At 46.0% G+C, this 25,372-nt stretch overlaps 1 protein-coding gene across 1 annotated transcript in view; it reads left to right on the forward strand.

The window, feature by feature from the left end:
* LOC137300035 (glycylpeptide N-tetradecanoyltransferase 1-like) overlaps window positions 1-23,631 on the forward strand; it is a 54,398-nt gene extending 30,767 nt beyond the window's left edge. The window contains exons 5-12 of the mRNA XM_067969126.1: window positions 2,976-3,067; window positions 5,750-5,866; window positions 7,773-7,943; window positions 9,254-9,362; window positions 12,737-12,907; window positions 18,059-18,226; window positions 20,537-20,674; window positions 22,451-23,631. Coding sequence (XP_067825227.1) covers window positions 2,976-3,067; window positions 5,750-5,866; window positions 7,773-7,943; window positions 9,254-9,362; window positions 12,737-12,907; window positions 18,059-18,226; window positions 20,537-20,674; window positions 22,451-22,471 — 987 coding nt within the window. The 3' untranslated portion in view covers window positions 22,472-23,631. The remainder of the gene's footprint in view (window positions 1-2,975; window positions 3,068-5,749; window positions 5,867-7,772; window positions 7,944-9,253; window positions 9,363-12,736; window positions 12,908-18,058; window positions 18,227-20,536; window positions 20,675-22,450) is intronic.
* The last annotated feature ends 1,741 nt before the right edge of the window (window positions 23,632-25,372 follow it).

The following is a 25,372-nucleotide window of genomic DNA, read 5'->3' on the forward strand; positions in this document are numbered from 1 at the left end:
GGCCTGGCACATGAAATGGAAAGGGTTCCATTCCTCATTTCTAACATCACTTACCTTGACCAGGGCAAATTGTAATAGTGTGTGGGGATGGGGGTTTACAAGGGAGGGGTAGTCCAATAACATGGTGGGTGGTATGCTGGCATGCTGCACGACAGAGTGGCAGGGCATGGGTTCCTAGCTGTGATTACCCTGTGCAGTGAGTTCTGATCCCCGATAAACCACTGGGGAGCAATGGCACTTTCTTCCAGCTGGGCCAGTTACTGGGAACACGACAAGCCTCAATGGAGCCGAGCTCTAGGTGCAAGGCCACTGATTTGTGGTTATCACTGAAAAATGGACAGAATGGTGATCATTATTCTCCACCCCCCCCCCCCCCAAATACCATTAACAATCACGTGCTCCCATGTATTAGTATAGAATTTGACCTAAAATATCTGCCTGCCGATTTAACACCCCAGCAGCTGTTAGCTTGTATTGAATATAAAAGTTACTGGGAATATGTTGGATGTCTCTATTTTAAATGGGAGGAGTGTATTTTGGAGTGTGTTGGACAAAATTCAAACAAACTTTTTAAAATTAATTCTCTGGATGTGGGCATCACTGGCTAGGCCAGCATTTAATCCACATCCCTAGTTACCCTGAGTCTAATACAACTCTCTGCCACTTCAGAGGGCAGTTCAGAGTCAACCATGTTGGTGTGGGACTGGAGTCACATATAGGTCACGCCGGGTAAGGACAGCAGGCATCCTTCCCTAAAGGACATGAGTGTTTGGTTTTTATGACAATCTGTCAGCTTCATGGGCCTTTTGCTGATACCACCTTTTTTTTATATTTCCAGATTTTTTTTAAAACTAAATTCAAATTCTCAAACTGTCGTGTTTGGATTTGAACTCCTATTTATCTGGATTATTAGTCCAGGCCTCTAGATTACCAGTCCAGTAAAATAACCAGTATATTACCTTACCCTACCTGTTGTTGTCACATCAGCAACATGTGACCCAAAGAGTGTGTTTGGGTAAATAGTGTTTCGCTAGAACATTCTATTTACATTGTAATGGTTTGATTTGTTCCTGGGTCATTATAAGCAGCTGCCTGATTTACCTCTAAAGACACAGTTAGCATTCAAATTTACATTTCAATGTTAGGATCAGCTGTAACACACTCACAGGATCCGCTGTGTCATGCCTGAGTGTCACACTAAGGCTGATTGTCCAGCTGATCTTGGCTCACTCTCATTTAAATTGCAGTGCTAGCTCTCTCCCGAGGCTCAGCTGTGGGGTTCAGGATCAGCGGTGGTACACCCAGCTCTGCTGGGATCGGACTCCCGCTCCGCTGAGCTGGCATGCTCAGTTTGATCTGCAAATCACTAACCAAATTAGATACTTACACTGTGCTCCACTTGTCTGAATTAAACAGTGTGAGTGGCCATTGTAAGCAGTGGATTTAATATTCAGCTGTGTGAATTTGGTTTGGGTTCACAGTTTTGCCTGTTGCAAGGTGATTTGTTGGTCATGTCTGATAGAAATATACACAATATAGAAACTCTTACAAATCCTCTTTGTCTATTTACGCAGAGGATATTGTCCTATTGTGCTTAGGAGTATTTATATGCAGCATGTATTGCATGTGAACAGGTACCACAGTAATAAAACTGTGGTGAATTAGATTCAAAGTCTGGGTTATGGGCTCCCTTCCCGCCCTGTTCCAGTTACTGATTTGATAATTGAATGTGTAACTGGAACACACAGACCAGAAGGACCCAGGCCCAATTCCTGATGTCTGTCGAGTTAGCTGATGTCAGGAGGGGTGTCATTAGGGATGCAGCAATTGACTTCAGTGCAAGGGGCCAGGTAGGGGAAATGTCAGCCAGGGTTCTCACTCTTGATCAGTATCCAGTGCCCCACCTGGAATGGACACGTGTAGACATCAGGTAAGGGCTGGATTGGGCTTGGCGGTGATGCCCCCATAGATGAATAACCTACTGACACTCCCTATCGTGCCCAGAGAAAATAGCCAGTTGGCGAGGTGCCAGCCAGAAAGGATGTCTCTGATTTGTCTCAAAGCACGTCACCTACAGCGGATTATTGTGATGTGCAGTGACTTGTGTATGTTAATCTGAGAGTGCCAGTGCACTGTATCCCAGCAACAATCAGAAGAGGGGGATACTGTACCCCTCCCAGCAGCAGTTAGTGCCGGGTGGGGAGGGGGATACTGTACCCCTCCCAGTAGGTGTCAGGGGAGGGGGATACTGTACCCCTCCCAGTAGGTGTCAGGGGAGGGGGATACTGTACCCCTCCCAGTAGGTGTCAGGGGAGGGGGATACTGTACCCCTCCCAGTAGGTGTCAGGGGAGGGGGATACTGTACCCCTCCCAGTAGGTGTCAGGGGAGGGGGATACTGTACCCCTCCCAGCAGCCGTTGGTGCCGGCTGGGGAGGGGGATACTGTACCCCTCCCAGCAGGTGTCAGTGCCGGGGGGGGGGGGGATACTGTACCCCTCCCAGCAGGTGTCGGGGGGGGGGGGGGGGGGATACTGTACCCCTCCCAGCAGGTGTCTGTGCCGGGGGGGGGGGGGATACTGTACCCCTCCCAGCAGGTGTCGGGGGGGGGGGGGGATACTGTACCCCTCCCAGCAGGTGTCGGGGGGGGGGGGGGGGGGGTGGATACTGTACCCCTCCCAGCAGGTGTCAGTGCCGGGGGGGGGGGGTGGATACTGTACCCCTCCCAGCAGGTGTCAGTGCCGGGGGAGGATAATATTGGGCAAAAAAAATACTCTTTTTAAAAAGTCTAGACTGTGCCCTGGTGCCGGTTCGTGCCCTGGTGCCGGTTCGTGCCCTGGTGCCGGTTCGTGCCCTGGTGCCGGTTCGTGCCCTGGTGCCGGTTCGTGCCCTGGTGCCGGTTCGTGCCGTGGTGTTGCATGTGAAGTGTTCTGCTGCTACCTGAGGTAAATCTAACCTGTGTGTGTCTGAACACCCAGCTGAAGGAGTTGTACACCCTGCTGAATGAGAACTATGTGGAGGATGATGACAACATGTTTAGGTTCGATTACTCACCTGAGTTCTTATTGTGGTAAGTAGAATAACTGGCTACAGGTTAGATTTATAATTTTTCTTTTAAACTATGAAAAAGTGCCTCATTTGCAGCTCTCAGGAGCTGGGACAGTGGATCGTAGTGTAAGGGAGGGCAAAATTACCCTTTGCGGTAAATGATTAATTGCGGAAACTCAGGTCACTATTTTGTTCCAGTGCAATTAGTGTGAGTGCTCATGGAGATCATGAAACCACATCAGCATCAAAAACCAAACCAATAACGGCAGCAGGTTACACACCAGCATCTTAGCTCTGGAACACATTCATGCCCAGGCTGATGGTTGAGCAGGTGCTAAATGGAATGAATCTTGACCCAGTTACTAATGAGCATGGGTCAATAACCCAAGACTGCATCTAACCCATGCTGTACCTGACCTGGGAGGTACGACACTGTTACCATTCTCAGGTCAGTACCACATAATAGACTTGTTAGCAAAGTTGAAGCCCATGGGATTAAAGGGACAGTGTCAGCATGGATACAAAATTGGCTAAGGGGCAGAGAGTAGTGGTGAACGGTTGTTTTTCAGACTGAAGGGAAGTGTTCTCCAGAGGTCAGTATTAGGACCACTGGTCTTTGATATATATTAATGACCTGGACTTTGGCATAGATGACATGAAACTCGGAAATGTAGTAAACAATGCAGAGGATAGTAAGACTTCAGAAAGACATAGACAGACTGGTGAAATGGGCAGATATGTGGCAGATAAAATTTAATGCAGAGAATCATGAAGTGATGTATTTTGGATGGAAGAATGAGGAGAGGCAATATAAACTGGTACAATTTTAAATGGGGTGCAGGAACAAAGAGACCCGGAGGTTTACGTACAGAAATCTATGAAGGTGGCAGGACAAGTTGAGAAGGCTGTTTTTTTTATTTTAAAAGAAGTATATGGGTCCCTTGGCTTTAAAAAAAGAGGCATAGAGTACAAAAGCAAGGAAGTTATGCTAAACCTTATAAAACACTGGTTAGGCCACAGCTGGAATATTGCTTCCAATTCTGGGCACCACACTTTAGGAAGGATCTCCAGGCCTTAGAGGGTGCAGAGGAGATTTACTGGAATGGCTCCTGGGATAAGGGACTTCAGTTATGTGGAGAGACTGGAGAAGCTGGGGTTGTTCTCTTTAAAACAGAGAGGGTTAAGGGGAGATTTAATAGAGGTGCTCAAAATCATGAAGGACTTTGGTAGAGTAAATAAGGGGAAACTGTTTCCACTGGCAGAAGGGTTGGTAACCAGAGGACACAGATTTAAGGTGATTGGCGAAAGAATCAGAGGTCAGATGAGGAGAATTTTTTTATGCATTGAGTTATTATGATCTGGAATGCACTGCCTGAAAGGCTGGTGGAAGCAGATTCAATAATAACTTTCAAAAGGGAATTGGCTAAATACTTGAATGGGAGAAAATTGCAAGGCTATGAGGAAAGAGCAGGGGAGTGGGACTAATTAGAAAACTCTTTCAAAGAGCCGGTACAGGCATGATGGGCCGAATGGCCTCCTGTGTAACATTCTATGATTCTAGGTAACAACGCATTTACCATTTTCGGGTCAGGTAACAGCACGGTTAGATGCAGAATACAGCTGCCTCTAGATCCAGCAATGTGCTTCAGACCCAACGTCAGAAAAAGGTTACTGATCTGTAGTGTTAGGAAGGTGGGGTACCATACGGTGTGAGGGAGATGGGGTACCATACGGTGTGAGGGTTACAGTGCTATAGTGTGAGGGAGATGGGGTACCATACGGTGTGAGGGTTACAGTGCTATAGTGTGAGGGAGATGGGGTACCATACGGTGTGAGGGTTACAGTGCTATAGTGTGAGGGAGGCGGGGTACCATACGGCGTGGGGGAGGTGGGGTCCCGCGCAGCCGCGGGGGAGGCGGGGGTCCCGATCTCGTATCTGTCAATGTTTTGCCTCCTTGCCATTGTTGGTTTGAATATTAAGGAGTTGTGTACTGCAGATGATATCACCACCCTTCCTTAACAAAAGATATTTAGAAATTGAAAAAATTCAACAAAAGTACTACAAATAATTGATTCCTTTTTGGAATTGTGACCTGACAATTAATTTCCCTCTTGAAATAATGGTTCCCTATAATCTAAACAAGTTAACAGGATGTGAGTTCTACAAAAAGGGAATTGATGTACCGTTAACTGCTTTTAATGGGCATCTGTTCTCCATGTTCATTTGTTCTGTGGGAATAAAAAGCAATCTCTTGGGATGCCCTTTTGAGCTGGATTGCAAGCTGTGTTGGTGGTTGCTGTAACTAGTTGGCTCAACACGCTTTCTGTGGTAAAATTAAGATTAATCTGTCAATAACTGCACACACGGTACTGGTTGTGTGTTGGAGCCAGGCACTGTACCACCATGGTCGAGGTAAACACCGCACCACTCCTTGTGCCTGAGGCCCAACTCTTGCTGGATCCCAACAGCTGTTGGAGGTGTGGGAAGTGGGTGGCTTCTTCCTATTGGCCCACCAGCAGCACCGGCCAGCACTGTGGTGAAGTAAAGCCAGGGTGTGTGGGTATCTGTTTAACACACTCTGCTGACATCTATCTGTCAGCACACACGTACCTTCGGGTTACATCCTGGGTGGCGTCATCACGTGTTCTAGTTTCCTTAGCGATAAATTGCAATGAATGTGTTTTTTGTTTGGCCCCTCTCTAGGGCTCTGCGTCCCCCCGGCTGGCTGCTCCAGTGGCACTGTGGCGTACGTGTCGTCTCCAACAAGAAATTAGTGGGTTTCATCAGTGCCATTCCAGCTAATGTTCAGATTTATGACCAGTACGTAAGCTTGCATTTTATTTTTGGGCCTAATGACAAGTAAAGTCTCTTGGTGTCAGTAACTGTCACTTCCAACTTCTGTGTCATACCTTTTTAATTTCCAAATACTAGTAGAGATTTGCGAACAGCCTGAGACAGTGGCCAGGGAGGAGGATGGAATCGGTGGCAAGGGAGCGGAGTTGGTGGCTGGGGCCGAAGACAAAGGCTTCGGTCTTCCCAATGTTTAGTTGGAGGAAATTTCTGCTCATCCAGGCTGGCGGTATACAGACAGTGGAGGGGTCGAGAGGGGTGGTGGTTAGGTAGAGCTGGGTGTCATCAGCATACATGTGGAACCTGACGTCATGTCTTCGGATAATGTCGCTGAGGGGCAGCAAGTTGATGAGAAAAAGGAGGGATCCAAGGATAGATCCTTGGAGGATTCAAGGTAACGGAGCGGGAAGAGAAACCACTGCAGGAGATCCTTTAACTACGACTGGATAGAGCAGAATGGAACCAGGCGAGGGCAGTCCCACCCAACTGGACAATGAAGGAGAGGAGTTGAAGGATGGTGTGGTCAACTGTGTCAAAGGCTGCAGACAGGTCTAGAAGGGATTGTGCACCATGGTCACATCCTCTGTGACTGTCATTGGTGACTTTGATTAGGGTTGTATCAGTGCAGGGGCAGAAATCTGATTGGAGAGGTTCAAACATAGAGTAGCAAGAAAGGTGAGCACAGATATGGGAGACAACAATATATTCAAGGACTTTGGAGAGGAAAGGGAGGCTGGAGATGAGGTGGTAGTTTGCAAGGATAGAGGGATCAATGGTGGGTTTTCTGAGGAAGGTGTGATGGACTGATTTGAAAGTCAGGGTGACAGAACCTGAGTGAGAGGGAACCGTTAACAATATCAGCTAACATGGGGCCAGGAAGGGAGTTGGCAGTTTAGTGGGGATATGATCGAAGGAGCGGGAGGTGGGTCTCATGGACAAGATGAGGTGAGAGAGGGCATGAGGGGGAGATAAGAGATTGTGTGTTTGGTTTCCAGTAACAAACCACAACTTTAGCAACTGACTCCATCCCTCCCTGCCTCTTCTCTGGCAGCTCCCTCAGACTGAGTCTGTCAGTGCACAACCCAAGTGTTCTGTGTCCTTCTGAGCTGAGCTTCAAACCCCACATTCTTACTCTAGTCTGAATACTTCCACCTCATCCACACTGCCACTGCTTAGCCTTCAGAGTTGATAACTTCAAAGTTCCGCTTGCTGGCTTCCTGAGTTTTACACTTCACAGATTGCAACTTGTCAACTCTGCTGGCCACATCCTATTCCACACTCTGTCCTGTTCCCCATTATACCTGTGTTCACTCAGCTTCCTGTGCACCTTTTACATCAGTTTCAATATTTTTATCCTCGTGTACAAATCGCTCCCTGGACTCATCCCTCCCTCTCTCTGCAGTTTTATCCAGCACAGTTGCTGTACACACCCTCCACACTTCGACTCTGGTCTCCATTCCTTTCCCCTTCCCTTTGCTCCACTTTTGGCTACAAAGCCTTTGCCTATTTCAGTCCCACGCTCTGGAACTCTCTCCCTTCACCCATTTGTCTTACTACCCCTCTCCTCTCCTGCAAAAGCTTCCTTAAAACTCAGCTGTTCAATTTTGCGTTTGGTCAGCATCCTTAATTCTCCGTCCTCCATTTCTCAGTATTTTCTGCCCCTGTGAGCGTCCGCTCCATTTTATTATGAGGGGGTGGGGGTGAGGGGCTGTGGGGCGGGTGCTGTGCGTGTGCAACACAGTGAAACCTTTTTTTTCCCACCGATGCTGCTTAAGCTGCTCTTTTCCTGTTTCAGTTTCAGATTTCCAGCATCTGCAGTTTTTTGCTTTTTGTTTATATTGGTAAAAATTCTGTTCAAACTTTATTTTTTCCCCAGTCAAAAGAAGATGGTGGAGATTAATTTTCTGTGCGTGCATAAAAAGCTGCGCGCTAAACGGGTGGCTCCAGTCCTGATCCGGGAGATCACGCGGAGAGTCAACCTTGAAGGCAGCTACCAGGCTGTGTACACTGCAGGAGTGGTGTTGCCTAAACCTGTGGGCACTTGCAGGTAAGGTTGGGGTATAGCACATCACACTGAATGCTGTGTCTAAGACTTAGACTCACCCGTCACAACTGTCAATATAATCATAATTGTCTCCCAGGGCAGGCACAGCATGGATTAGATACAGAATAAACCTCCCTCTTCTCTGTCCCATCAAACACTCCCAGGGCAGATTTTACTTATTCTTTGCTTTTGCTGGTCATAATAGGAGCTCGATATTGAAAGTGTTTGCGCTCATGCCCCTTCCTGCCTCTGACTTGGTGTAGTTAAATTTCTCTGTCTCAGGAGCTCCTCATCCCTAACTGAAATGGTACCAGCAAATTCAACCCATTGAACATTGGTTTCGTGACTACAAGATTAAACGAATAAGATACAGACTCCACTGTTATTTACTCTGCACTCACATCTGCTTTTGGATGTAACAGCAGGCAGTCCCTTGGCAGAGCAGCAGACGGCACTTCCATGGATTGTAGTAGAAATAATATGAGTGAAGAATTGCAGCCCCTTGCAGTTGTGGTACAGTAATGTGCTCACCGTACTGCCTGGCTCCACTTGCAACCAATCCCTCTGTGGTCTTCAGCTGACCTGTTGTTCTGAGCCTCTGGGCCTCCATGGGTAACTGATGTGGGAATCTGTTCTGTTGCCTCTGCACTAGTGTCCAGTAACAGAAAGTAAGGCGGTGCTTTTATCAGGCAGCCTAACCCCAGCATCCACAGACCAAACAAACGCACTCTGTCCAGGACAGGATGGATAGCTCTAAAAGAACAATCAGTCCCTTCCTGGGATGGTAGGGTGCTGCTAGCGCACAAACGATGCCCTGTCATTCTGAGAGTGTGTTGTACCATTTCTGTTAGGAGACCCTTGAACAATATGCGGCTTGGAACTTTGGTTCGTGACCACAGTTAAAGTGACACTTCTCCTCAGGGGGTAAGCTCAAGTTAAAGGGACTGTTCAATCTAACTTTCAGTCACCACTTCCAGCATACAGTCCTGTCCCTCGAACATACCTGCAGATGCTGTGTAGTTATCACTACACTGTGGTATAATCTATCCATCATCGGTAAATGGACAGATCTCCTGTGGCATTGTTCATGCTCAGTCTAGGATCTGCTGCACGATTGTGATGTTTAGCTGCTAACTTGGCCAGTCCTTTTAAGGCTTTTGACGTGTGCAATAATGATTGCCCCAGGAGTGGTTCCAGTGATGTGCTTTTCATTCAATGCCGCACTTGTTTTTAATCCAAGCTGCTAATCCCAAGGTGAAAAGCTCTCTGTTCTGTTGGTGACTGACTGGAGTATTCTGTGATCTGTTGGACAGGTACTGGCACAGGTCGCTAAACCCACGCAAACTAGTAGAGGTGAAATTCTCTCATCTGAGCAGAAACATGACTATGCAACGGACAATGAAACTATATAGACTGCCAGAGGTGAGCCTTATTTTTTTCCCCAGTCAAACACTATATGTTTCAGTAAATCCTGCTCAATAACATTACTTGTGTCTGTCACCTTCACTATGACAGACGAGTCATTCGTCAGTTTTTTTTCTCCATTGGTTAAGTGTTTTAAGTTTCTGTATTTCCCCTTTCTAATTCGTGAATAGCTAAGCAGCAAATAGCCAATCACATTGTTTACACCCTTTCTTCCCTACACCAGGTTTCTCACCAGTCACATTCCACCGACCGAAATGCTCACAGAGGCCATGATCGCTTCTTGCACCCCTAAAAAATAAAATTTGTCACACAAAACATTCACAAAAGATTTGCAGACTTACCCTTGAACTTTCAACTTTCCCTACTCTCCACAATGCATCCTCTTCCCCCAACAGGTCTGGGACTCCATCTCACACACAAAGGAACACACTTCTTCCCATTGCCCACTCAGAATCAAGGGGACCTTATGGAGGGAAATGAGTTACTAAGTGGAAAGGAAAAGGTTCATCCTGAACACTGTTTTAGATCAAACCATGACTGCTGGACAAGAGCACATACTGGGAAACGGCAGGTTCAGGACTGGTGTTGGGAAGCATTGTGCAGTCATCAATACCTGGAATGGGAAGTGGAGGCATAATCTCTGGAGTCAATCAGGAGCCAGTTAGATGCTCTGACCCCACCACTCCCTTTGCCCCGTCATTGGCAGTCGTGCCTTCAGCCGTCTAGGTCCTAAGTTCTGGAATTAGCTCCCTTAACCTCTCTGCCTTTCCTCCTTTAAGACACTCCATAAAACCTACATCTTTGACCAAGCTTTTAGTCACCCTTCCTACTATTTCCTCCTTTTTGAGTCTGTCAATTTTGTCTCATTACAGTCCTGTGAAGCGCCTTGGGCTGTTCTCCTACGTTAAAGGTGCTATATAAATGCAAGTTGTTGTAATCCATTTACAGCCCTTTACATGGTTAATTACCTGGTGTACAATCAAAATAGAAATCTAGTACCAAATGGTGTGTGTTCCCCTGATAAACATGTCCTACTAGCTTTGCTGTATCAATGCTGTAGTCATAGAGATCTAATGGATTTTTCACTATGATAACTCTATGGAGAAGTGGCGCCTCACCTTCTCACCATAGGCCAGGGTAACCCAAAGTTCAGAGGATCATAAACTGATTAAAATCTTAGATCAGAGAGTTTTCTGAAGGAGTGAGATGCAGGCTGGCACTGAAAGGGTTACCTGCCTGAAGTAACTCGTTCTTGCCACAGGAAAGGGCCACGCTGTGGGACTTGTGTTTTATCGTAGATAACACTCTCGCCTACAAGTCAGAACGGTGTGGGTTCAAGTCCCGTTCCAAAGACCTGAGCACGTAATCAGTGCAGTACTGAAGGAGTGCTACACTGTCGGAGGTGCCATCTCTTGGGTGAGACGTTAAACCAAGGCCTTGTCTGCCCTCTGAGGTGGATGTAAACGTTCCGATGGCACTGTTTTGAAGAAGAGCAGGGGAGTTTACCTTGTGTCCTGACCAATATTTATCCCACAGCCGACATCCCTAAAACAGGTTATCTGGTTATTATGACATTGCTGTTTGTGGGATCTTGCTGTGTGCAAATTGGCTGTCACGCTTCCCTATAACAGTGACCACACCAAAAGTACTTTATTGACTTTAAAGAGCTTTATAAATGCAAGTTCTTTCCTTCATGCAGGTATAATAGAGAGGGCATGGGAATGGAAGCTGCAGTACAACCACCTTCCCATTGGTGGTGCTGTTGACCAGAATAATTTCATTTTTTTTGCAGTGAATGTCTCCACCAAGGAGACTGTAGTGGCACTGCACCATGTAGAGGGGGAATTGCTGGGATTTCCCTTCCGACAGAGATGTTCTAGCAGGGTCAGGACTTATTCTTGTCCCTTCGACACTGTCACTATCCCAACCTAGTTCCCAGGTGATTAAGGTGCACTGCGGGCTCTGACAGGATTCTCACTGCCAAGGAGGAGCCCACCGGTCGGTGCCCAGATACTAAAACCCAGCAGTGCCGTAGTGTGACTGAGGCCTAGACTGGTAAACCACGAGGGTCAGGGGTCAGACAGGAGGGAGACGAGGCCGCTACCACGCTCTGTACCTCCAGGTGGGGGTGGGGGGGATCTCTGGACTATTGCTGCTGTTTCCCCGGGCTTACTGCCCCCTTCGACGTGGTAGCCCCTGAAATGATGGTAACAAAGGTGAGTGGGAGGGAAACCTATCGGGGCCTGCACCCCAACAAGAGCCAGTGCCTTCTGGGGGAAGGGGGATTGTCTGACAACCAGTTCGTTGATTTTGTTTTTCAAGGGTGAGGTAGTCCTTGTGTGTATTTAAACCTAGGGCAGGAACACCACTCGAGGAGTGTCGCTGCATGATGGTGACTCTGTATCGGGGGTCACGGTGAGACGGAGTGTTGGAGCCACCGCTCAAGTTCATTTTATTCCCTTAGTTACACCCAGAATCCCCATCCACCACCGGCGCACAGTGGCTGCAGTGTGCACCATCCACAGGATGCAGCAACTCGCCAAGGCTTCTTCGACAGCACCTCCCAACCCATGACCTCTACCACCTAGAAGGACAAGAGCAGCAGGCACATGGGAACAACACCACCTGCACGTTCCCCTCCAAGTCACACACCATCCCGACTTGGAAATATATCGCCGTTCCTTCATCGTCACAGGGTCAAAATCCTGGAACTCCCTTCCTAACAGCACTGTAGGAGAACCTTCACCACACGGACTGCAGCGGTTCAAGAAGGCGGCTCACCACCACCTTCTCAAGGGCAATAAGGGATGGGCAATAAATGCTGGCCTTGCCAGCGACGCCCACATCCCGAGAATGAACAGGAAAAGAATCCCACACCAAGTTCAGGGTCCCTTTTGTTGTTCAGTTCCAAGTGCAGTTCTAGGCACCTAATGACTGGAGGGATATTATTGCCCTGAGAGAGGGCAGCATAAATGATTCTGAATATCAAGGATATAAGTTAAAGGTTAAGAGAAGTCGCACTTTGTTTTGGAAAAGAGATTTCAAACTTTTGAACATTTTGAAGAGAATTGATCCGGGCAAATTATTCCCTGTGGTGAAGAGTTCAAATCCCAGGGGACACCAGATTAAAAAATAAAGGATGGAGTTAGGGGAGAGGTCAGGGGGAATGTGGTCCCCCAATGGGTCAGAGAGCCGTGGAATAAGTTACCAGGAAAAGGTAATTAAGTGGACATGTAAATGGGGTCAAGAGATCTTTCTGGGAAAGCAAAGATTGAGGGATACGGTGAGAAGGTGGGTATAATCTGTGAAAAGGGGTCAGGCTTGTTGGGCCTTGTGTCTTCTGCTTGTTTCTGTAAATTCTTATGTTTTAGGCACCAAAAACGTCTGGTCTGAGGCCGATGGAGCGGAAGGATGTGAAGGGTGTGTGCAGGCTGCTGAGGGAATACCTGAAGCAGTTCTATCTGACTCCAACAATGAACGAAGAGGAGGTCGCTCACTGGTTCCTGCCTCAGGAAAATATTATAGAGACTCACGTGGTGGAGGTAAATACTGTTTCTCTGATTTGGGGGAAAAATGAGGTGTGAACATGACCATCGCAACAATTAGCTGACACTGCACCTTATATCACTCCCAACCCAGAGAGTTAATCAAGGCTCCTGCTCACCATCCAGTAACCCCTGCTGGAATGTATGTGGGTGTTGGGTGAGAACAGACCAGCTTCGGCTGTGGTGCCACACGTGTTCAGAAATAGGAAGGATCAGACGGGAGAGGAAACGTGAGGCAGACAGAGATGGGTTTGGAGGGCATGTGCGTAAATGCACGGAGTGCGGTAAATAAGGTTGGTGAGCTGCAGGCCCAAGTAGCCACGTGGGATTATGATATGGTGGCAATAACAGAGACACATTCCCACGAATGGGAAAGGAAGGGTATCCAAAGCTAGAGCTCCCTGGATGGCTAAAGATAATAGAGATTAAAATGAAACAGAAAAAGGAGGCTTATAATAAATGTCAGGTTCATAATTCATTAGAGAACCAGGCCTAATCCAAAAAGTACAGAGGAGAACTGAAAAAGGAAATAAGAGGGGCAGGGAGAGATTAACGGGTAATATAAAAGGGAACACTAAAGTCTTTTATAAACAGATAAATAGTAAAAGGGTAGTCAAAGGAAGGATGGGACTGATTTAGGGATCAAAAGGGCACGACTGAGGTACTAGTACTGAGTACTTTGCATCTGTCTTCACTGGCAGCATCCTCTTTAATGTCACAGTAAAGGAGGAAATAGTACCGATATTGGATCGGATAAAGAGGAGGTACTCAAAAGGTTGGCAGCACTCCAAAAGTAGAAAAATCACCCGGTCCGGATAGGATCCATCCTGGGTTACTGAAGGAACTGAGGGTGGAAATTGTGGAGGCGCTGGTCACAATCTTCCAATCCTCCTTAGATATGGGAACGGGGCCATAGGACTGGAGAATTGCAAATGTTACACCCCTGTTCAAAAAAGGGGAGAGTGATAAACTCTGCAATTACAGGCCAGTCAGCCTAATGTCGGTGGTGGGGAAACTTTGAGACAATAATCCGGGACACAATTAATTGGCACGTTGGAAAAATATGGGTTAATAAATGAAAGCCGGCACGGATTTGTTAAAGGAAAATAATGTTTGACTAACCTGATTTGAGTTCTTTGAAGTATCGGAGAGGGTTGATGAGGGTAGTGTGATTAATGTGTATATGGACTTTAAAAAGGCGTTTGATAAAGTCCCACATATTAGACTTATCAGCAAAATTGAAGCCCATGGGATCAAAGGAACAGTGGCAGCTTGGATACAAAATTGACTAGGGGACAGAAAGCAGAGAGTAGTGGTGAACGGTTGTTTTTCAGACTGGAGGGATGTATACAGTGGTGTCCCCCAGGGGTCAGTATTAGGACCACTGCTCTTTTTCATATATATTAATGACCTGGACTTGGGTAGAGAGGCACAATTTCAATGTTTGTGGACGACATGGAACTCGAAAATGTAGTAAACAGTGAGGAGAATAACAACAGACTTCAGGAGGATTTAGACAGACTGGTGAAATGGGCAGGTTCATAGCAGATGAAATTTAGCAGAGGTGTGAAGTGATTCATTTTGGTAGGAAGAATGAGGAGAAGCAATATAAACTAAATGGCACAATTTTAAAGGGGGCTCAGGAACAGAGAGACCTGGGGGTGTATGTCCACAAGTCTTTGAAGGGGGTCGGACAAGATGAGATTGCTGTTTTAAAAAGGCATACAGGATCCTTGGCTTTATAAATAGAAGCATGTAGTACAAAAGCAAGGTTGTTATGCTAAACCTTTATATAACACTGGTTAGGCCCTAGCTGGTGTATTGTGTTCAATTCTGGGCACCACACTTTAGGAAGGATGTCAAGGCCTTGAGAGGGTTTAGAGGAGATTTACTAGAATGGTACCAGGGATGAAACACTGCAGTTACATGGAAAGACTGGGGAAACTGGGGTGGTTCTCCTTAGAGCAGAGAAGGTTACGGGGAGATTTGATAGACATGTTCAAAATCGTGAATGGTTTTGATAGAGTAAATAAGGAGAAACTGTTTCCAGTGGCAGAAGAGATACAGATTTAAGGTAATCGGCAAAAGAACCAGAGGCAACATGAGAAATTTTTATGCAGGGAGTGATTATGATCTGGAATGCACTGCCTGAAAGGATGGTGGAAGCATATTCAATAATCTCTTTCAAAAGAGAATTGGATAAATATTTGAAGGGGAAAAATTTGCAGGGCGGAGGAATGGGACTAATTAGATAGCTCTTTCAAAGCACAGGCATGATGGGCCGAATGGCTGCCTTCTATGCTATATCACTGATTCTATGTTTGAATAGCATGCCGAGACTCATTGCCTAGGCTCACACACAAGAGGTGGTTTCCTGGCTGAGGAACAATCCCTACCACTTATACTGACCGAGCAATCGGCCTTCCCTGCCCCAGGAAGCTGTGGAAGCTACATCATTAAATAAATTTAAAACAGAAATAGACAGTTTCCTAGAAGTAAAGGGAATTAGGGGTTACGGGGAGCGGGCAGGAAATTGGACATGAATTTAGATTTGAGATTAGGATCAGATCAGCCATGATCTTATTGAATGGCGGAGCAGGCTCAAGGGGCCGATTGGCCGACTCCTGCTCCTATTTCTTATGTTCTTATTATCAATAACCATTTTCCATCACCGTAGAAATCAATGGCAAAGGCACCACTTGCAACGTATTAAGCGAGCAGGCTGTTTCGGGCAGACTCAGCTGCTCAATAAGCTCTTGGCACCTTGTTAAAGGGCGATTACAGTAATCCTATATACTTTCCATTTTAAAAGCTCTTGTGCTGAGTACATATATACATCTTAAACCTGTATTTCAAGCTCCTTTAGTGAGGTATCGCAAACCTAAAAATAGATATTTAATGGCTTGAAAGCAGTGCTCTTGTAATATTTTAGTGCCATTTCCTTCAAAACAAACTCGTTGCATCGAGCCACAATTCATAGATAGCTGTTAAAATTACTTCTCAGGCCTTTTTTCCTGTCTTGTGTATCTTCTTTAATCATAGGTTACAGTACAGAAGGAGGCCATTTGGCCCGTCGAGCTCATGCCGGCTCTCTGCAAGAGCAATCCAGCTAGTCCCACTCCCTTCCCTTTCCATGTAGCCCTGCAATTTTTCTCCCTTAAAGTACTTATTCAGTTCCTTTTTGAAGGCCGTGATTGAATCTGCCTCCACCACCCCCTCGGGCAGTGCATTCCAGATCATAACCACTCACTGCGTTTAAAAAAAAAGTTTTTCCTCATGTTGCCTTTGGTTCTTTTGCCAATCACCATTATATTTGTGTCCCCTGGTTCTTGACCCTTCTGCCAATGGGAACAGTTTCACTCTATCTGCTTTGTCTAGACCCTTCATGATTTTGAATATCTCTATCAAATCTCCTCTCAACCGTCTCTGTTCTAAGGAGAACAACCCCAGCTTCTCCAGTCTATCCACATAACTGAAGTCCTTCAACCCTAGAACCATTCTATTAAATCTTTTCTGCACCCTCTCTAAGGCCTTCACATCCTTTCTATAGTGCGGTGCCCAGAACTGGAGACAATACTCCAGTTGTGGCTGAACCAGTGTTTTATAAAGTTTCATTACTTCCTTGCTTTTGTACTCTCTGCCTCTTATTTATAAAGTCCACAATCCTGTATGCTTTTTAAACCGCTTTCTTAACCTGCCCTGCCACCTTCAACGATTTGTGCACATATACTCCCAGGTCTTACTGATCCTGCACCCCCTTTAGTTTATATTGCCTCTCCTCATTCTTCCTACCAAAATATATCACTTTGCACTTTTCTGCGTTAAATTTCATCTGCCACTTGTCCTCCCATTCCACCAGCCTGTCTATGTTCTCTTGAAGTCTATCACTATCCTCCTCACTGTTTACTACACTTCCAAGTTTTGTGTCATCTGCAAATTTTGAAATTGTGCCCTGTACACCCAAGTCCAAGTCATTTAATATATATCAAGAAAAGCAGTGGTCCTAGTACCGACCCCTGGGGAGCACCACTGTATACCTTCCTCCCAGATGTAAAAACAGCTGTTCACTTAACGCCCCTGTTAAGTTTCGTAATACCAGTTATATCGTCCATTGCTTATAGCGGGCAAAAGACGTTAACACCAAGGGGTTGGCTATAAGTGATGGGTACTGTACTGGAGCATGCTCCTCTCCTGTGAAATCCATAATCCAATGGGAGTCAGCATCCTTAGTAGAAAAGGAGAAAAATGTTGAGGACAGGTAATGGGGCTCTGGGACTGACTCGCAAGTTTCAGGGAGAGAGCCAAGGAAGTGCCCATCCCCTGTTAATGGGACTGTCTGAATTCCAATGCACCCCCTGTTAATGGGACTGTCTGAATGCCAATGCATCCCCTGTTAATGGGATTGTTTGAAGCTGCAGATTGTTTGATTAGATTTTCTACTTGGGTTAAGGTGCTGGATAAACACATGAAGTCGTAGGTACAGCTGCCTACCAGTGAGTGCCTGATCCTGGCACAGGGTGTGCAGTGATTATCTCGGGCTGCACATTCCCCAGGCTGCTCAGGGTGTGCAGTGATTATCCTACGCTGTACATTCCCCGGGCTGCTCAGGGTGTGCAGTGATTATCTTACGCTGTACATTCCCCGGGCTGCTCAGGGTGTGCAGTGATTATCTTACGCTGTACATTCCCCTGGCTGCTCAGGGTGTGCAGTGATTATCTTACGCTATACATTCCCCGGGCTGCTCAGGGTGTGCAGTGATTATCTTACGCTGTACATTCCCTGGGCTGCTCAGGGTGTGCAGTGATTATCTTACGCTGTACATTCCCCGGGCTGCTCAGGGTGTGCAGTGATTATCTTACGCTGTACATTCCCCGGGCTGCTCAGGGTGTGCAGTGATTATCTTACGCTGTACATTCCCCGGGCTGCTCAGGGTGTGCAGTGATTATCTTACGCTGTACATCCCTGGGCTGCTCAGGGTGTGCAGTGATTATCTTACGCTGTACATTCCCCGGGCTGCTCAGGGTGTGCAGTGATTATCTTACGCTGTACATCCCTGGGCTGCTCGTGCTGTTTGTAAATGGCACTTCTTTTGCTTAATGTAGTGATGTGTACAATGACTCACTGCTCTTTCCCATCTTGTTCCCCCAGAGCCCCGATGGAGAATTGACAGACTTCTTCAGTTTCTACACTCTTCCTTCCACCATCATGCACCATCCTATTCACAAGAGCCTGAAGGCTGCTTACTCTTTTTATAATGTCCACACCAAGACTCTTCTCGTCGACCTCATGAATGACGCCCTCATCCTTGCAAAGTCGGTATGTGGCATCTCTCTTGTTCACCCACCAAACGATATCAGGGCCTGCTCAAATTGCCACTCTGTTTACAATACTTGTTTAGCACTGGGGAGATTGAAGCAGACATCTTAACACCAGGAAAAACAAGAAAATCAGGGCACCATTTCAAGATTCAAATAGCTTGGGGCCACTGTCAATTTCAAAGCACTTCCCTATACCTCTGAGTTATAGTCACAAACTGTCCCGTAACCGCAGCAACTACACAGGAGGGCAGCTTCAACCCTGTTACCAGAAATACATCGGAACACATCTAACTGATGAGTGAGATTTCTCAGAAGATGGATTGATGCAGAAAAGACACTTTTTATAATGTCTGTTACTGGATTAGGGGGGGGGTCAAAGGCTGTGAGGAAGGCTAGAGCATAACCACCAGGTTTTTCTGAGCCAATTCTCACATGCCATTGATAGTCCATTTAAGTTGAAGTCAAGTCATGTGATTATTGGACCCCCCCATAACTCTATATATGTAACAGGAAGTTGTTCAATGTACTGGTTTCTACCCCAGTCTGGCTCACCATTCCACGCGTGTGTTCCACCCCATCCCCTTAGACATAGGCTGCACCAATCCCAGAGTATCAGGTCCTATTCAGCCACCTGATGAGTCCATCAGTGGAATATGAATGGACTCAAGATCTTTAGCTATCAATGTGCTAGTCTCTGCCTAGCCCCTTTTATACCAGCTACCCAAAAAAAAGGACGGGAGCAGCAGTTTACTATCATATCTCGAATCCATTACATGTAAGCTGCTGCTCCCCTCCCCCAATCCCCCCCTCCCCTGGCTCCAAGAGCTGGGTTTGATATACGTTGCAGCAGGAATTCTTGGCCTACCAGAGCCAGCACCCCAGGGACTGGTTTGCAAACACCACTGCAAAATCTGGATTTCCTATCGGCTGTGAACCAGGACCAGTCCCACTACTTTGGTGCTGAGCACTTGATCTGAATGTTTGGTTAAGTGCTATTGCCCGAGGCCCAGGGAGGAACTTCCCAAAAATACTGGATATTGACAATTTGAACAGTCGACAAGAAGCTGGAAAGCTTGGGCTGTTCAGTTTACTGGAGCATTGTGGCTCCATACTGTTGTTGTGGTCTGTATTATGTGCTGTGTACTCCCAGGACTAGTAAATTCAAGTACTGGATCCCTACAGTGTGTGAACAGTCTAGTGTCCTTCAATGGAGGGGACACTTTGGCCATTGTGATGCCATCTCTGATTGCACCTGTGAACAGACTGCATAACCGTACAGAAACTAGCAACAGTGCTAAAGCTTACCAATGTCCAGCTTGACTTGAGCTTGAGCAATGTCAGCCCAGTTCCTAGTGAGTGTGGGCCCACAGCACAAAGCAGCCCCTAATTCAGCAAGAATAGACCATTGCACTCATGGCACGTCTTGGCAGGTGTGGGAAGTGGAAAAACGTTAGGCTAATACAATGGGGGATGCTCTGCTGAGGGTTTGGCTAAGGTACATTGTAAAGGGAGCTTTACTCTGCATCGAACCCGTGCTGTACCTGCCCTGGGAGTGTTTGGTGGGACAGTGTAGAGGGAGCTTTACTCTGCATCTAACCCGTGCTGTACCTGCCCGAGAATTGCTTTGATGGGACAGTGTAGAGGGAGCTTTACTCTGTATCTAACCCGTGCTGTACCTGCCCTGGGAGTGTTTGATGGGACAGTGTAGAGGGAGCTTTACTCTGTATCTAACCCGTGCTGTACCTGCCCTGGGAGAGTTTGATGGGACAGTGTAGAGGGAGCTTTACTCTGTATCTAACCCGTGCTGTACCTGCCCTGGGAGAGTTTGATGGGACAGTGTAGAGGGAGCTTTACTCTGTATCTAACCCGTGCTGTACCTGCCCTGGGAGAGTTTGATGGGACAGTGTAGAGAGAGCTTTACTCTGTATCTAACCCGTGCTGTACCTGCCCTGGGAGTGTTTGATGGGACAGTGTAGAGGGAACTTTACTCTGTATCTAACCCGTGCTGTACCTGCCCTGGGAGACAGTGTAGAGGGAGCTTTACTCTGTATCTAACTTGTGCTGGACCTGCCCTGGGAGTGTTTGATTGAGAACATAAAATGGAAAGTGTTCTATTCCCAGCACTAACATCCCTTACTTTGAACACAAAGTAAACATTTAAAAAGCCCTCTGTTAGCTGGATGTGAGTGTTAATCCTGAAAGGTATCCCTGTGGGAATGCTGGTCACAGTGACTGCTGCAGGGCAGCTTTGTTCTGTGTCTGATGTTCCTGTATATTCCATTGTTTTTTTTTCTTTCCTTTTCAACAGAAAGGATTTGATGTTTTCAATGCACTGGATCTAATGGAAAACAAAACCTTCCTAGAAAAGCTGAAATTTGGAATTGGAGATGGCAACTTGCAGTATTATCTGTACAACTGGAAGTGCCCCAGCATGGCTGCTGAGAAGGTAACTCAGCGAGCTGTCTGAATGACTGACTGTAGCCTCACACTGCCTGCTTGTTTACTGACTGCTAGTTTAACCGCAGCTCTTTTCAGAGGGAGCTTTATCAGGGTCTGTGTCTGATGCTGAAGTTGGACTATTGTGGTCTATTTGTGATGTGGGATGTGAATACATGATTGAAAATTGCGCATGTAGCAGAACTAGTACACTGAGCGAGTTATCTGGGGCAACTTCCTCAAACGTATTCTGCTCACACGTTTAGAGAGGGCAGTGTTTACAATGGTCCGTACTCTGCTGGGGTCTGGTCTGTGGGTGGCCCTCTGTTATTTATGCCAAGACTGCACTTATTACTAGGCATTGAGTCAGCCACATAATGTGGGACTGAAGTCACGTGTATGCCAGACTGGGGTGGGCTGACGGGCGTTCTTCCCTTGAGCAGATTTCATGGCTCATTTTTCCTGATTCCAGCCCACAAATGACCAGATTTTTCTAATTCATGTTCACAGCTTGCCCTGGTGGGATTTGAACCCACCTGATTGCTAATCAAGTGCCATAACCACTACCATACTCAGTAATCACCCCTTCGCAGCCAGGTCTGCGACTGCCTCGCCTGATGCCTTCACACACATGCTTTCCAACAGGATCACTAACACTACCTCTCCCCTCCCCTTTCTTCACAGATAAATCTCACCTTCTCCCCATATCCTTTAATTCCTTCTCCTCCCAGAAACATATTGGATTGCCTCTGTCTCATTTACACTGTCCACTTGAGTGTCCTTCCCCAGTAACTTATTCTGAGATTTCCCTTTGGTTGAAAAGATTTGCCCAAGCTCACTTCTTCTTCCGAACTTCCTCATTTTTAACCACTGTCCCTTCGCCACAGTGAACAATTTACCTGGAGCAATTCCCATCATTTAGTGTTACTCTGTAACCAAATGGTAAAAGCAGACAATTATCCTTACACAGGTTATCTTGAAAATGCTTCCAGAGTTTATAGACTCCTAGTGAATGTGCCATGGTGCTGCTCACAATAAGTCAGTGGCTGCACTATTACAAGGACAGGGACATTATACCATTTCAAATAGAATGTTGGTGCATATCCCTTTAAGGCTGGCAGGTGTAATTACTGAGGTCAGGCTACAGTCAATTAACAAGGTGGAGACAGTGTCCGACTGCATATTCCAGGGGGAAGGAAGAGAAAAGGGAGCTGAAACACATCGTAACTTAAGATCGAACCAAGTGCGGGAGGTAAAAGTGTCAATTACCCTAATTGTCCAAAAAAAAGTTTAGATTTTCCTACATTTGCCTCTAGCTTGGAGTTGTTTAGCTTCTTTTGCATCGGACCATGGAGAAGTAAGTTAACTGATGAAGTGCAAGTCAGGGCTGAGAGGCGACTGTGTGGAAAGATTGAGTCAACAGATGGTGGAATGAATTAGCCAATGATTTTGTGTGACTTGACTGAAAAGAGTGAATGTTACAGGAAGTAAGTGTCACACCTGAAGGCTGGGGGGAGACAGTTCCCATGGACGATCTCCCTATCTCCCGCTGTAACATCTGGGGACGATCGGCACACACCCTGGAGAAACGGTGTTAACGGCCGTTTATGGCATGAGCCAAAGTTACAGCAGGAGATCAGGAGAATGAACAAAGCAATGTGTGGTTCTGAACTAGTTTTCAGTAGTAAGTGACACAACTGTGCGAGTGCTGACTCTCATTCTCAGTATCTTTCGACAGCCGTTCACCCCTCCGTCTAATGGTGACGCCGCTGTTCTTTTTCCGCAGGTAGGGCTCGTGCTGCAGTAACGTTACCATCAGCGGAGCTGGAGAAAGCCACCAATCAGCCATATCAGAAATGTCCTCTGACGTCTGGCTTGACACCGCTGAACTTGGAAGCTCATGAGAAATGGGAGGGAATGGAGCCCATGGAATTCAGAGAGAGTTCACTGATTATACCACCCCAATTACACTTATTACCCTGCCCAACTCTGTCAAAATCAAGATATATGCATTATACATGATTTTAATAAATGGATTAGAACCAGTCAAATTGGAAAAGGCAATGTCAAGAGTGTGCAAAGATTGAAGCCGTGTTTTTATCTCTGAGCTTTGACCACGTTTTCCCTCGCCCAAAAAACCACATCGCCTAAATATTGTCTCATTTATTAAAACCCTTTTAAGGATCCAACTGCGTAACCTTTTAACGAGAGTAGATTTTTTTTTTCCAGTGAATGTCCTGTCGTGAAGCCTTTGGCCGACCTCATTCGTTGAGCATGCTTTGAACAGTCTTGAGCAGTGTTTCCAATGCAGAGGGTCGTGCTTGCTGGGACGCAGTTTGGGTGTTTCTAGATTCTAGAAACACTGGGTACTCCCTGTGTTGGGGAGAGTTTCTAAAGTGGATGCTGTGCACTGAAACTACAGATTGCCAAAACACACCATTTTTATATATTTCCTGTTCAAAGTTTGGGAGAGGAGAGGCTACAGAATTAAACATGTGAAGAGTAATGTGCAGGGATGACAAGAGATCAAATCTTGTGTTAACAACCAGGTTTTATGCCAGAAATTGCAAACGCAAAACTGTTGATGTAAGCCATTGTTGACTGCAGGAAACTAGACATGTTGCAATATCCTGGAGTAAGCAATACAATTAAGATGTGTCCCACCGTGGGGTGCATCTCTGCACCTCCTTTCTCTCTCTTTTTCTCTCTCTCTCTTCCTCCCCTTTCTTCTGTATGTGTCTCTCCCTTTGTGTGCAACCCTTATCTCTTTCGCGCTCTAACATCTGAATCGTATTTACTCTCTCACTCACTCATTCTCTGGTTCTTATTCTCTCTCTCTCATGCACTCGCTCTCTTTCTCCATCTTTTTCTTTTTCTCTAATGTTCTTTCTCTCCTGTAATAACCACAATAAATTTCATGGATTGATGGAAAATTAAATGGCATTACATTGAGGTGAAAGCTCTAAATTGATTTTTAATGCTGATTCATAAAACTGATTTGTGTAAAATACTCTTTGTACAATCCAAAGATTAACTGTACCACCCTGTGTTATAGGGGCAGGTGTTTTTCAAAGTATGGGACTGGTTGGTGATTGGCAGGGTTTAGTATACCCTAGCAGAACCTGGTCAATGAACCACATTTATCCTGTTGGGACCATCTTGTTTCTAAAATTGGTTGGATTACTTTCATGTTTTCTGGGATCTACATTATCCAGATCCTTTTAACCACCTGAGGTAACTTCAGTTTTATTTTGAATGTAAACTTTGTTCCATTTTGTTTGCTGTAATTTATTGCCACAGGCATAAAGTTCCACAGACCTCGGGAACTGTGCTTTACATAGTTACAGAAAATAGCCTTACATTGGGCCTGTGCTATAGATTGAAGTGCCCTCTTCCATTAGAGGGGGCTCTTCAGTTTACACAGCTCACAGAGCCCGGTGTTTCCAGCTGTAAAATGATTGCGTAGCATGCCTGCAAAATTGTATCTTTTTCAGCCCTTCCAATTTGAATTGTAGGTGTGAGGGAGCCACAGCAGAGGTACACCTTTCAAGCAGCAGTGTGATATTTACTTAACATCGCAACTAGAACAGAACCATACTGGGTACGGTAGTGTAGTGATTATGTTACTGGACCAGTAACCCAGAGGCCTGGACCAATAATCCAAAGTACGCAAGTTCAAATCCCACCACATTCCTACCAGTTTGCGAAATGAATTCAGTTTAAAAAATCTGGAAATAAAAAGCTGTTATCAGTAAAAGTGACGATGAAGCTGTCGGATTGTCGTAAAAACCCAACTGGTGCATTAATGTCATATAGCAAAGGAAATCTGCTGTCCTATGTGACTCCAGTACCACACCAACATGGTTGACTCTTAACTGCCCCTTGAAGTGGCCTAGCACTTCACTCAGCTGGTTCAAGGTGGCCCACCATCACCACCTCAGGGCAACTAGGGGTGGGCAATAAATGTTGGTACTTGCCAGCGATGCCCACATCCTGAAAAAAATGTTTATAAACTGGGAAGGGTCCCATTTTCAGTTATCAACTGCACCTTCTCACTATGCCTCTCAATTCCAAAAATAAATCTAATTGTCTCTTGAACCCATTTAGTTTGTACACTTCAATACCCTCCGAGTAACTCTACGACCTTTGAAATTCTGCCTAACTTCACATGTCATCTGATCCCTTCACCATCCTGCTCCGATCCCTTTCCTTATAAACTTCAATTTGATTAGAGGTTTCTTTTTAAAAAGAAAATGGGTCCAATCACACCAGTGGAGGATGTTGCAGGATGTGTTAATGGGCCTATTGCCCTGTTGCCCAGGCTTTTAATAACCTGCAGTATTTAAATCTCCATCAGTGTTCTCCCCTCCTCCCTAACAAATGATTTATGATCTTGAGTATCTCTATATGAGAAACACTCAGTGATGTGATCAGCATCATACTACCAAAGAAAGAAATTGACTTGGGTAAGCTGAAATGTTTCTAAAATTAGTGCAATATGTTTTGACACACCTGCACAGGGCTTGGATCTGTTCTCTTAGAAATAAGAACTGAGAGTCCTACCCAATGCTTAGCTCGTGGAGCTCTGAACACCTCAGTGGACCTCTTGCTGCAGGGACTTCTTACTGAAATGTTGAAGGATGCAATAAAGGACCTGACTTGAAACAAATGTTGGCACAATACGCAACTAAAAGTGGTCTCTGCAGAT

This window comes from Heptranchias perlo, chromosome 30 (assembly GCF_035084215.1).
Source record: "Heptranchias perlo isolate sHepPer1 chromosome 30, sHepPer1.hap1, whole genome shotgun sequence".
Lineage (NCBI taxonomy): Eukaryota > Metazoa > Chordata > Chondrichthyes > Hexanchiformes > Hexanchidae > Heptranchias > Heptranchias perlo.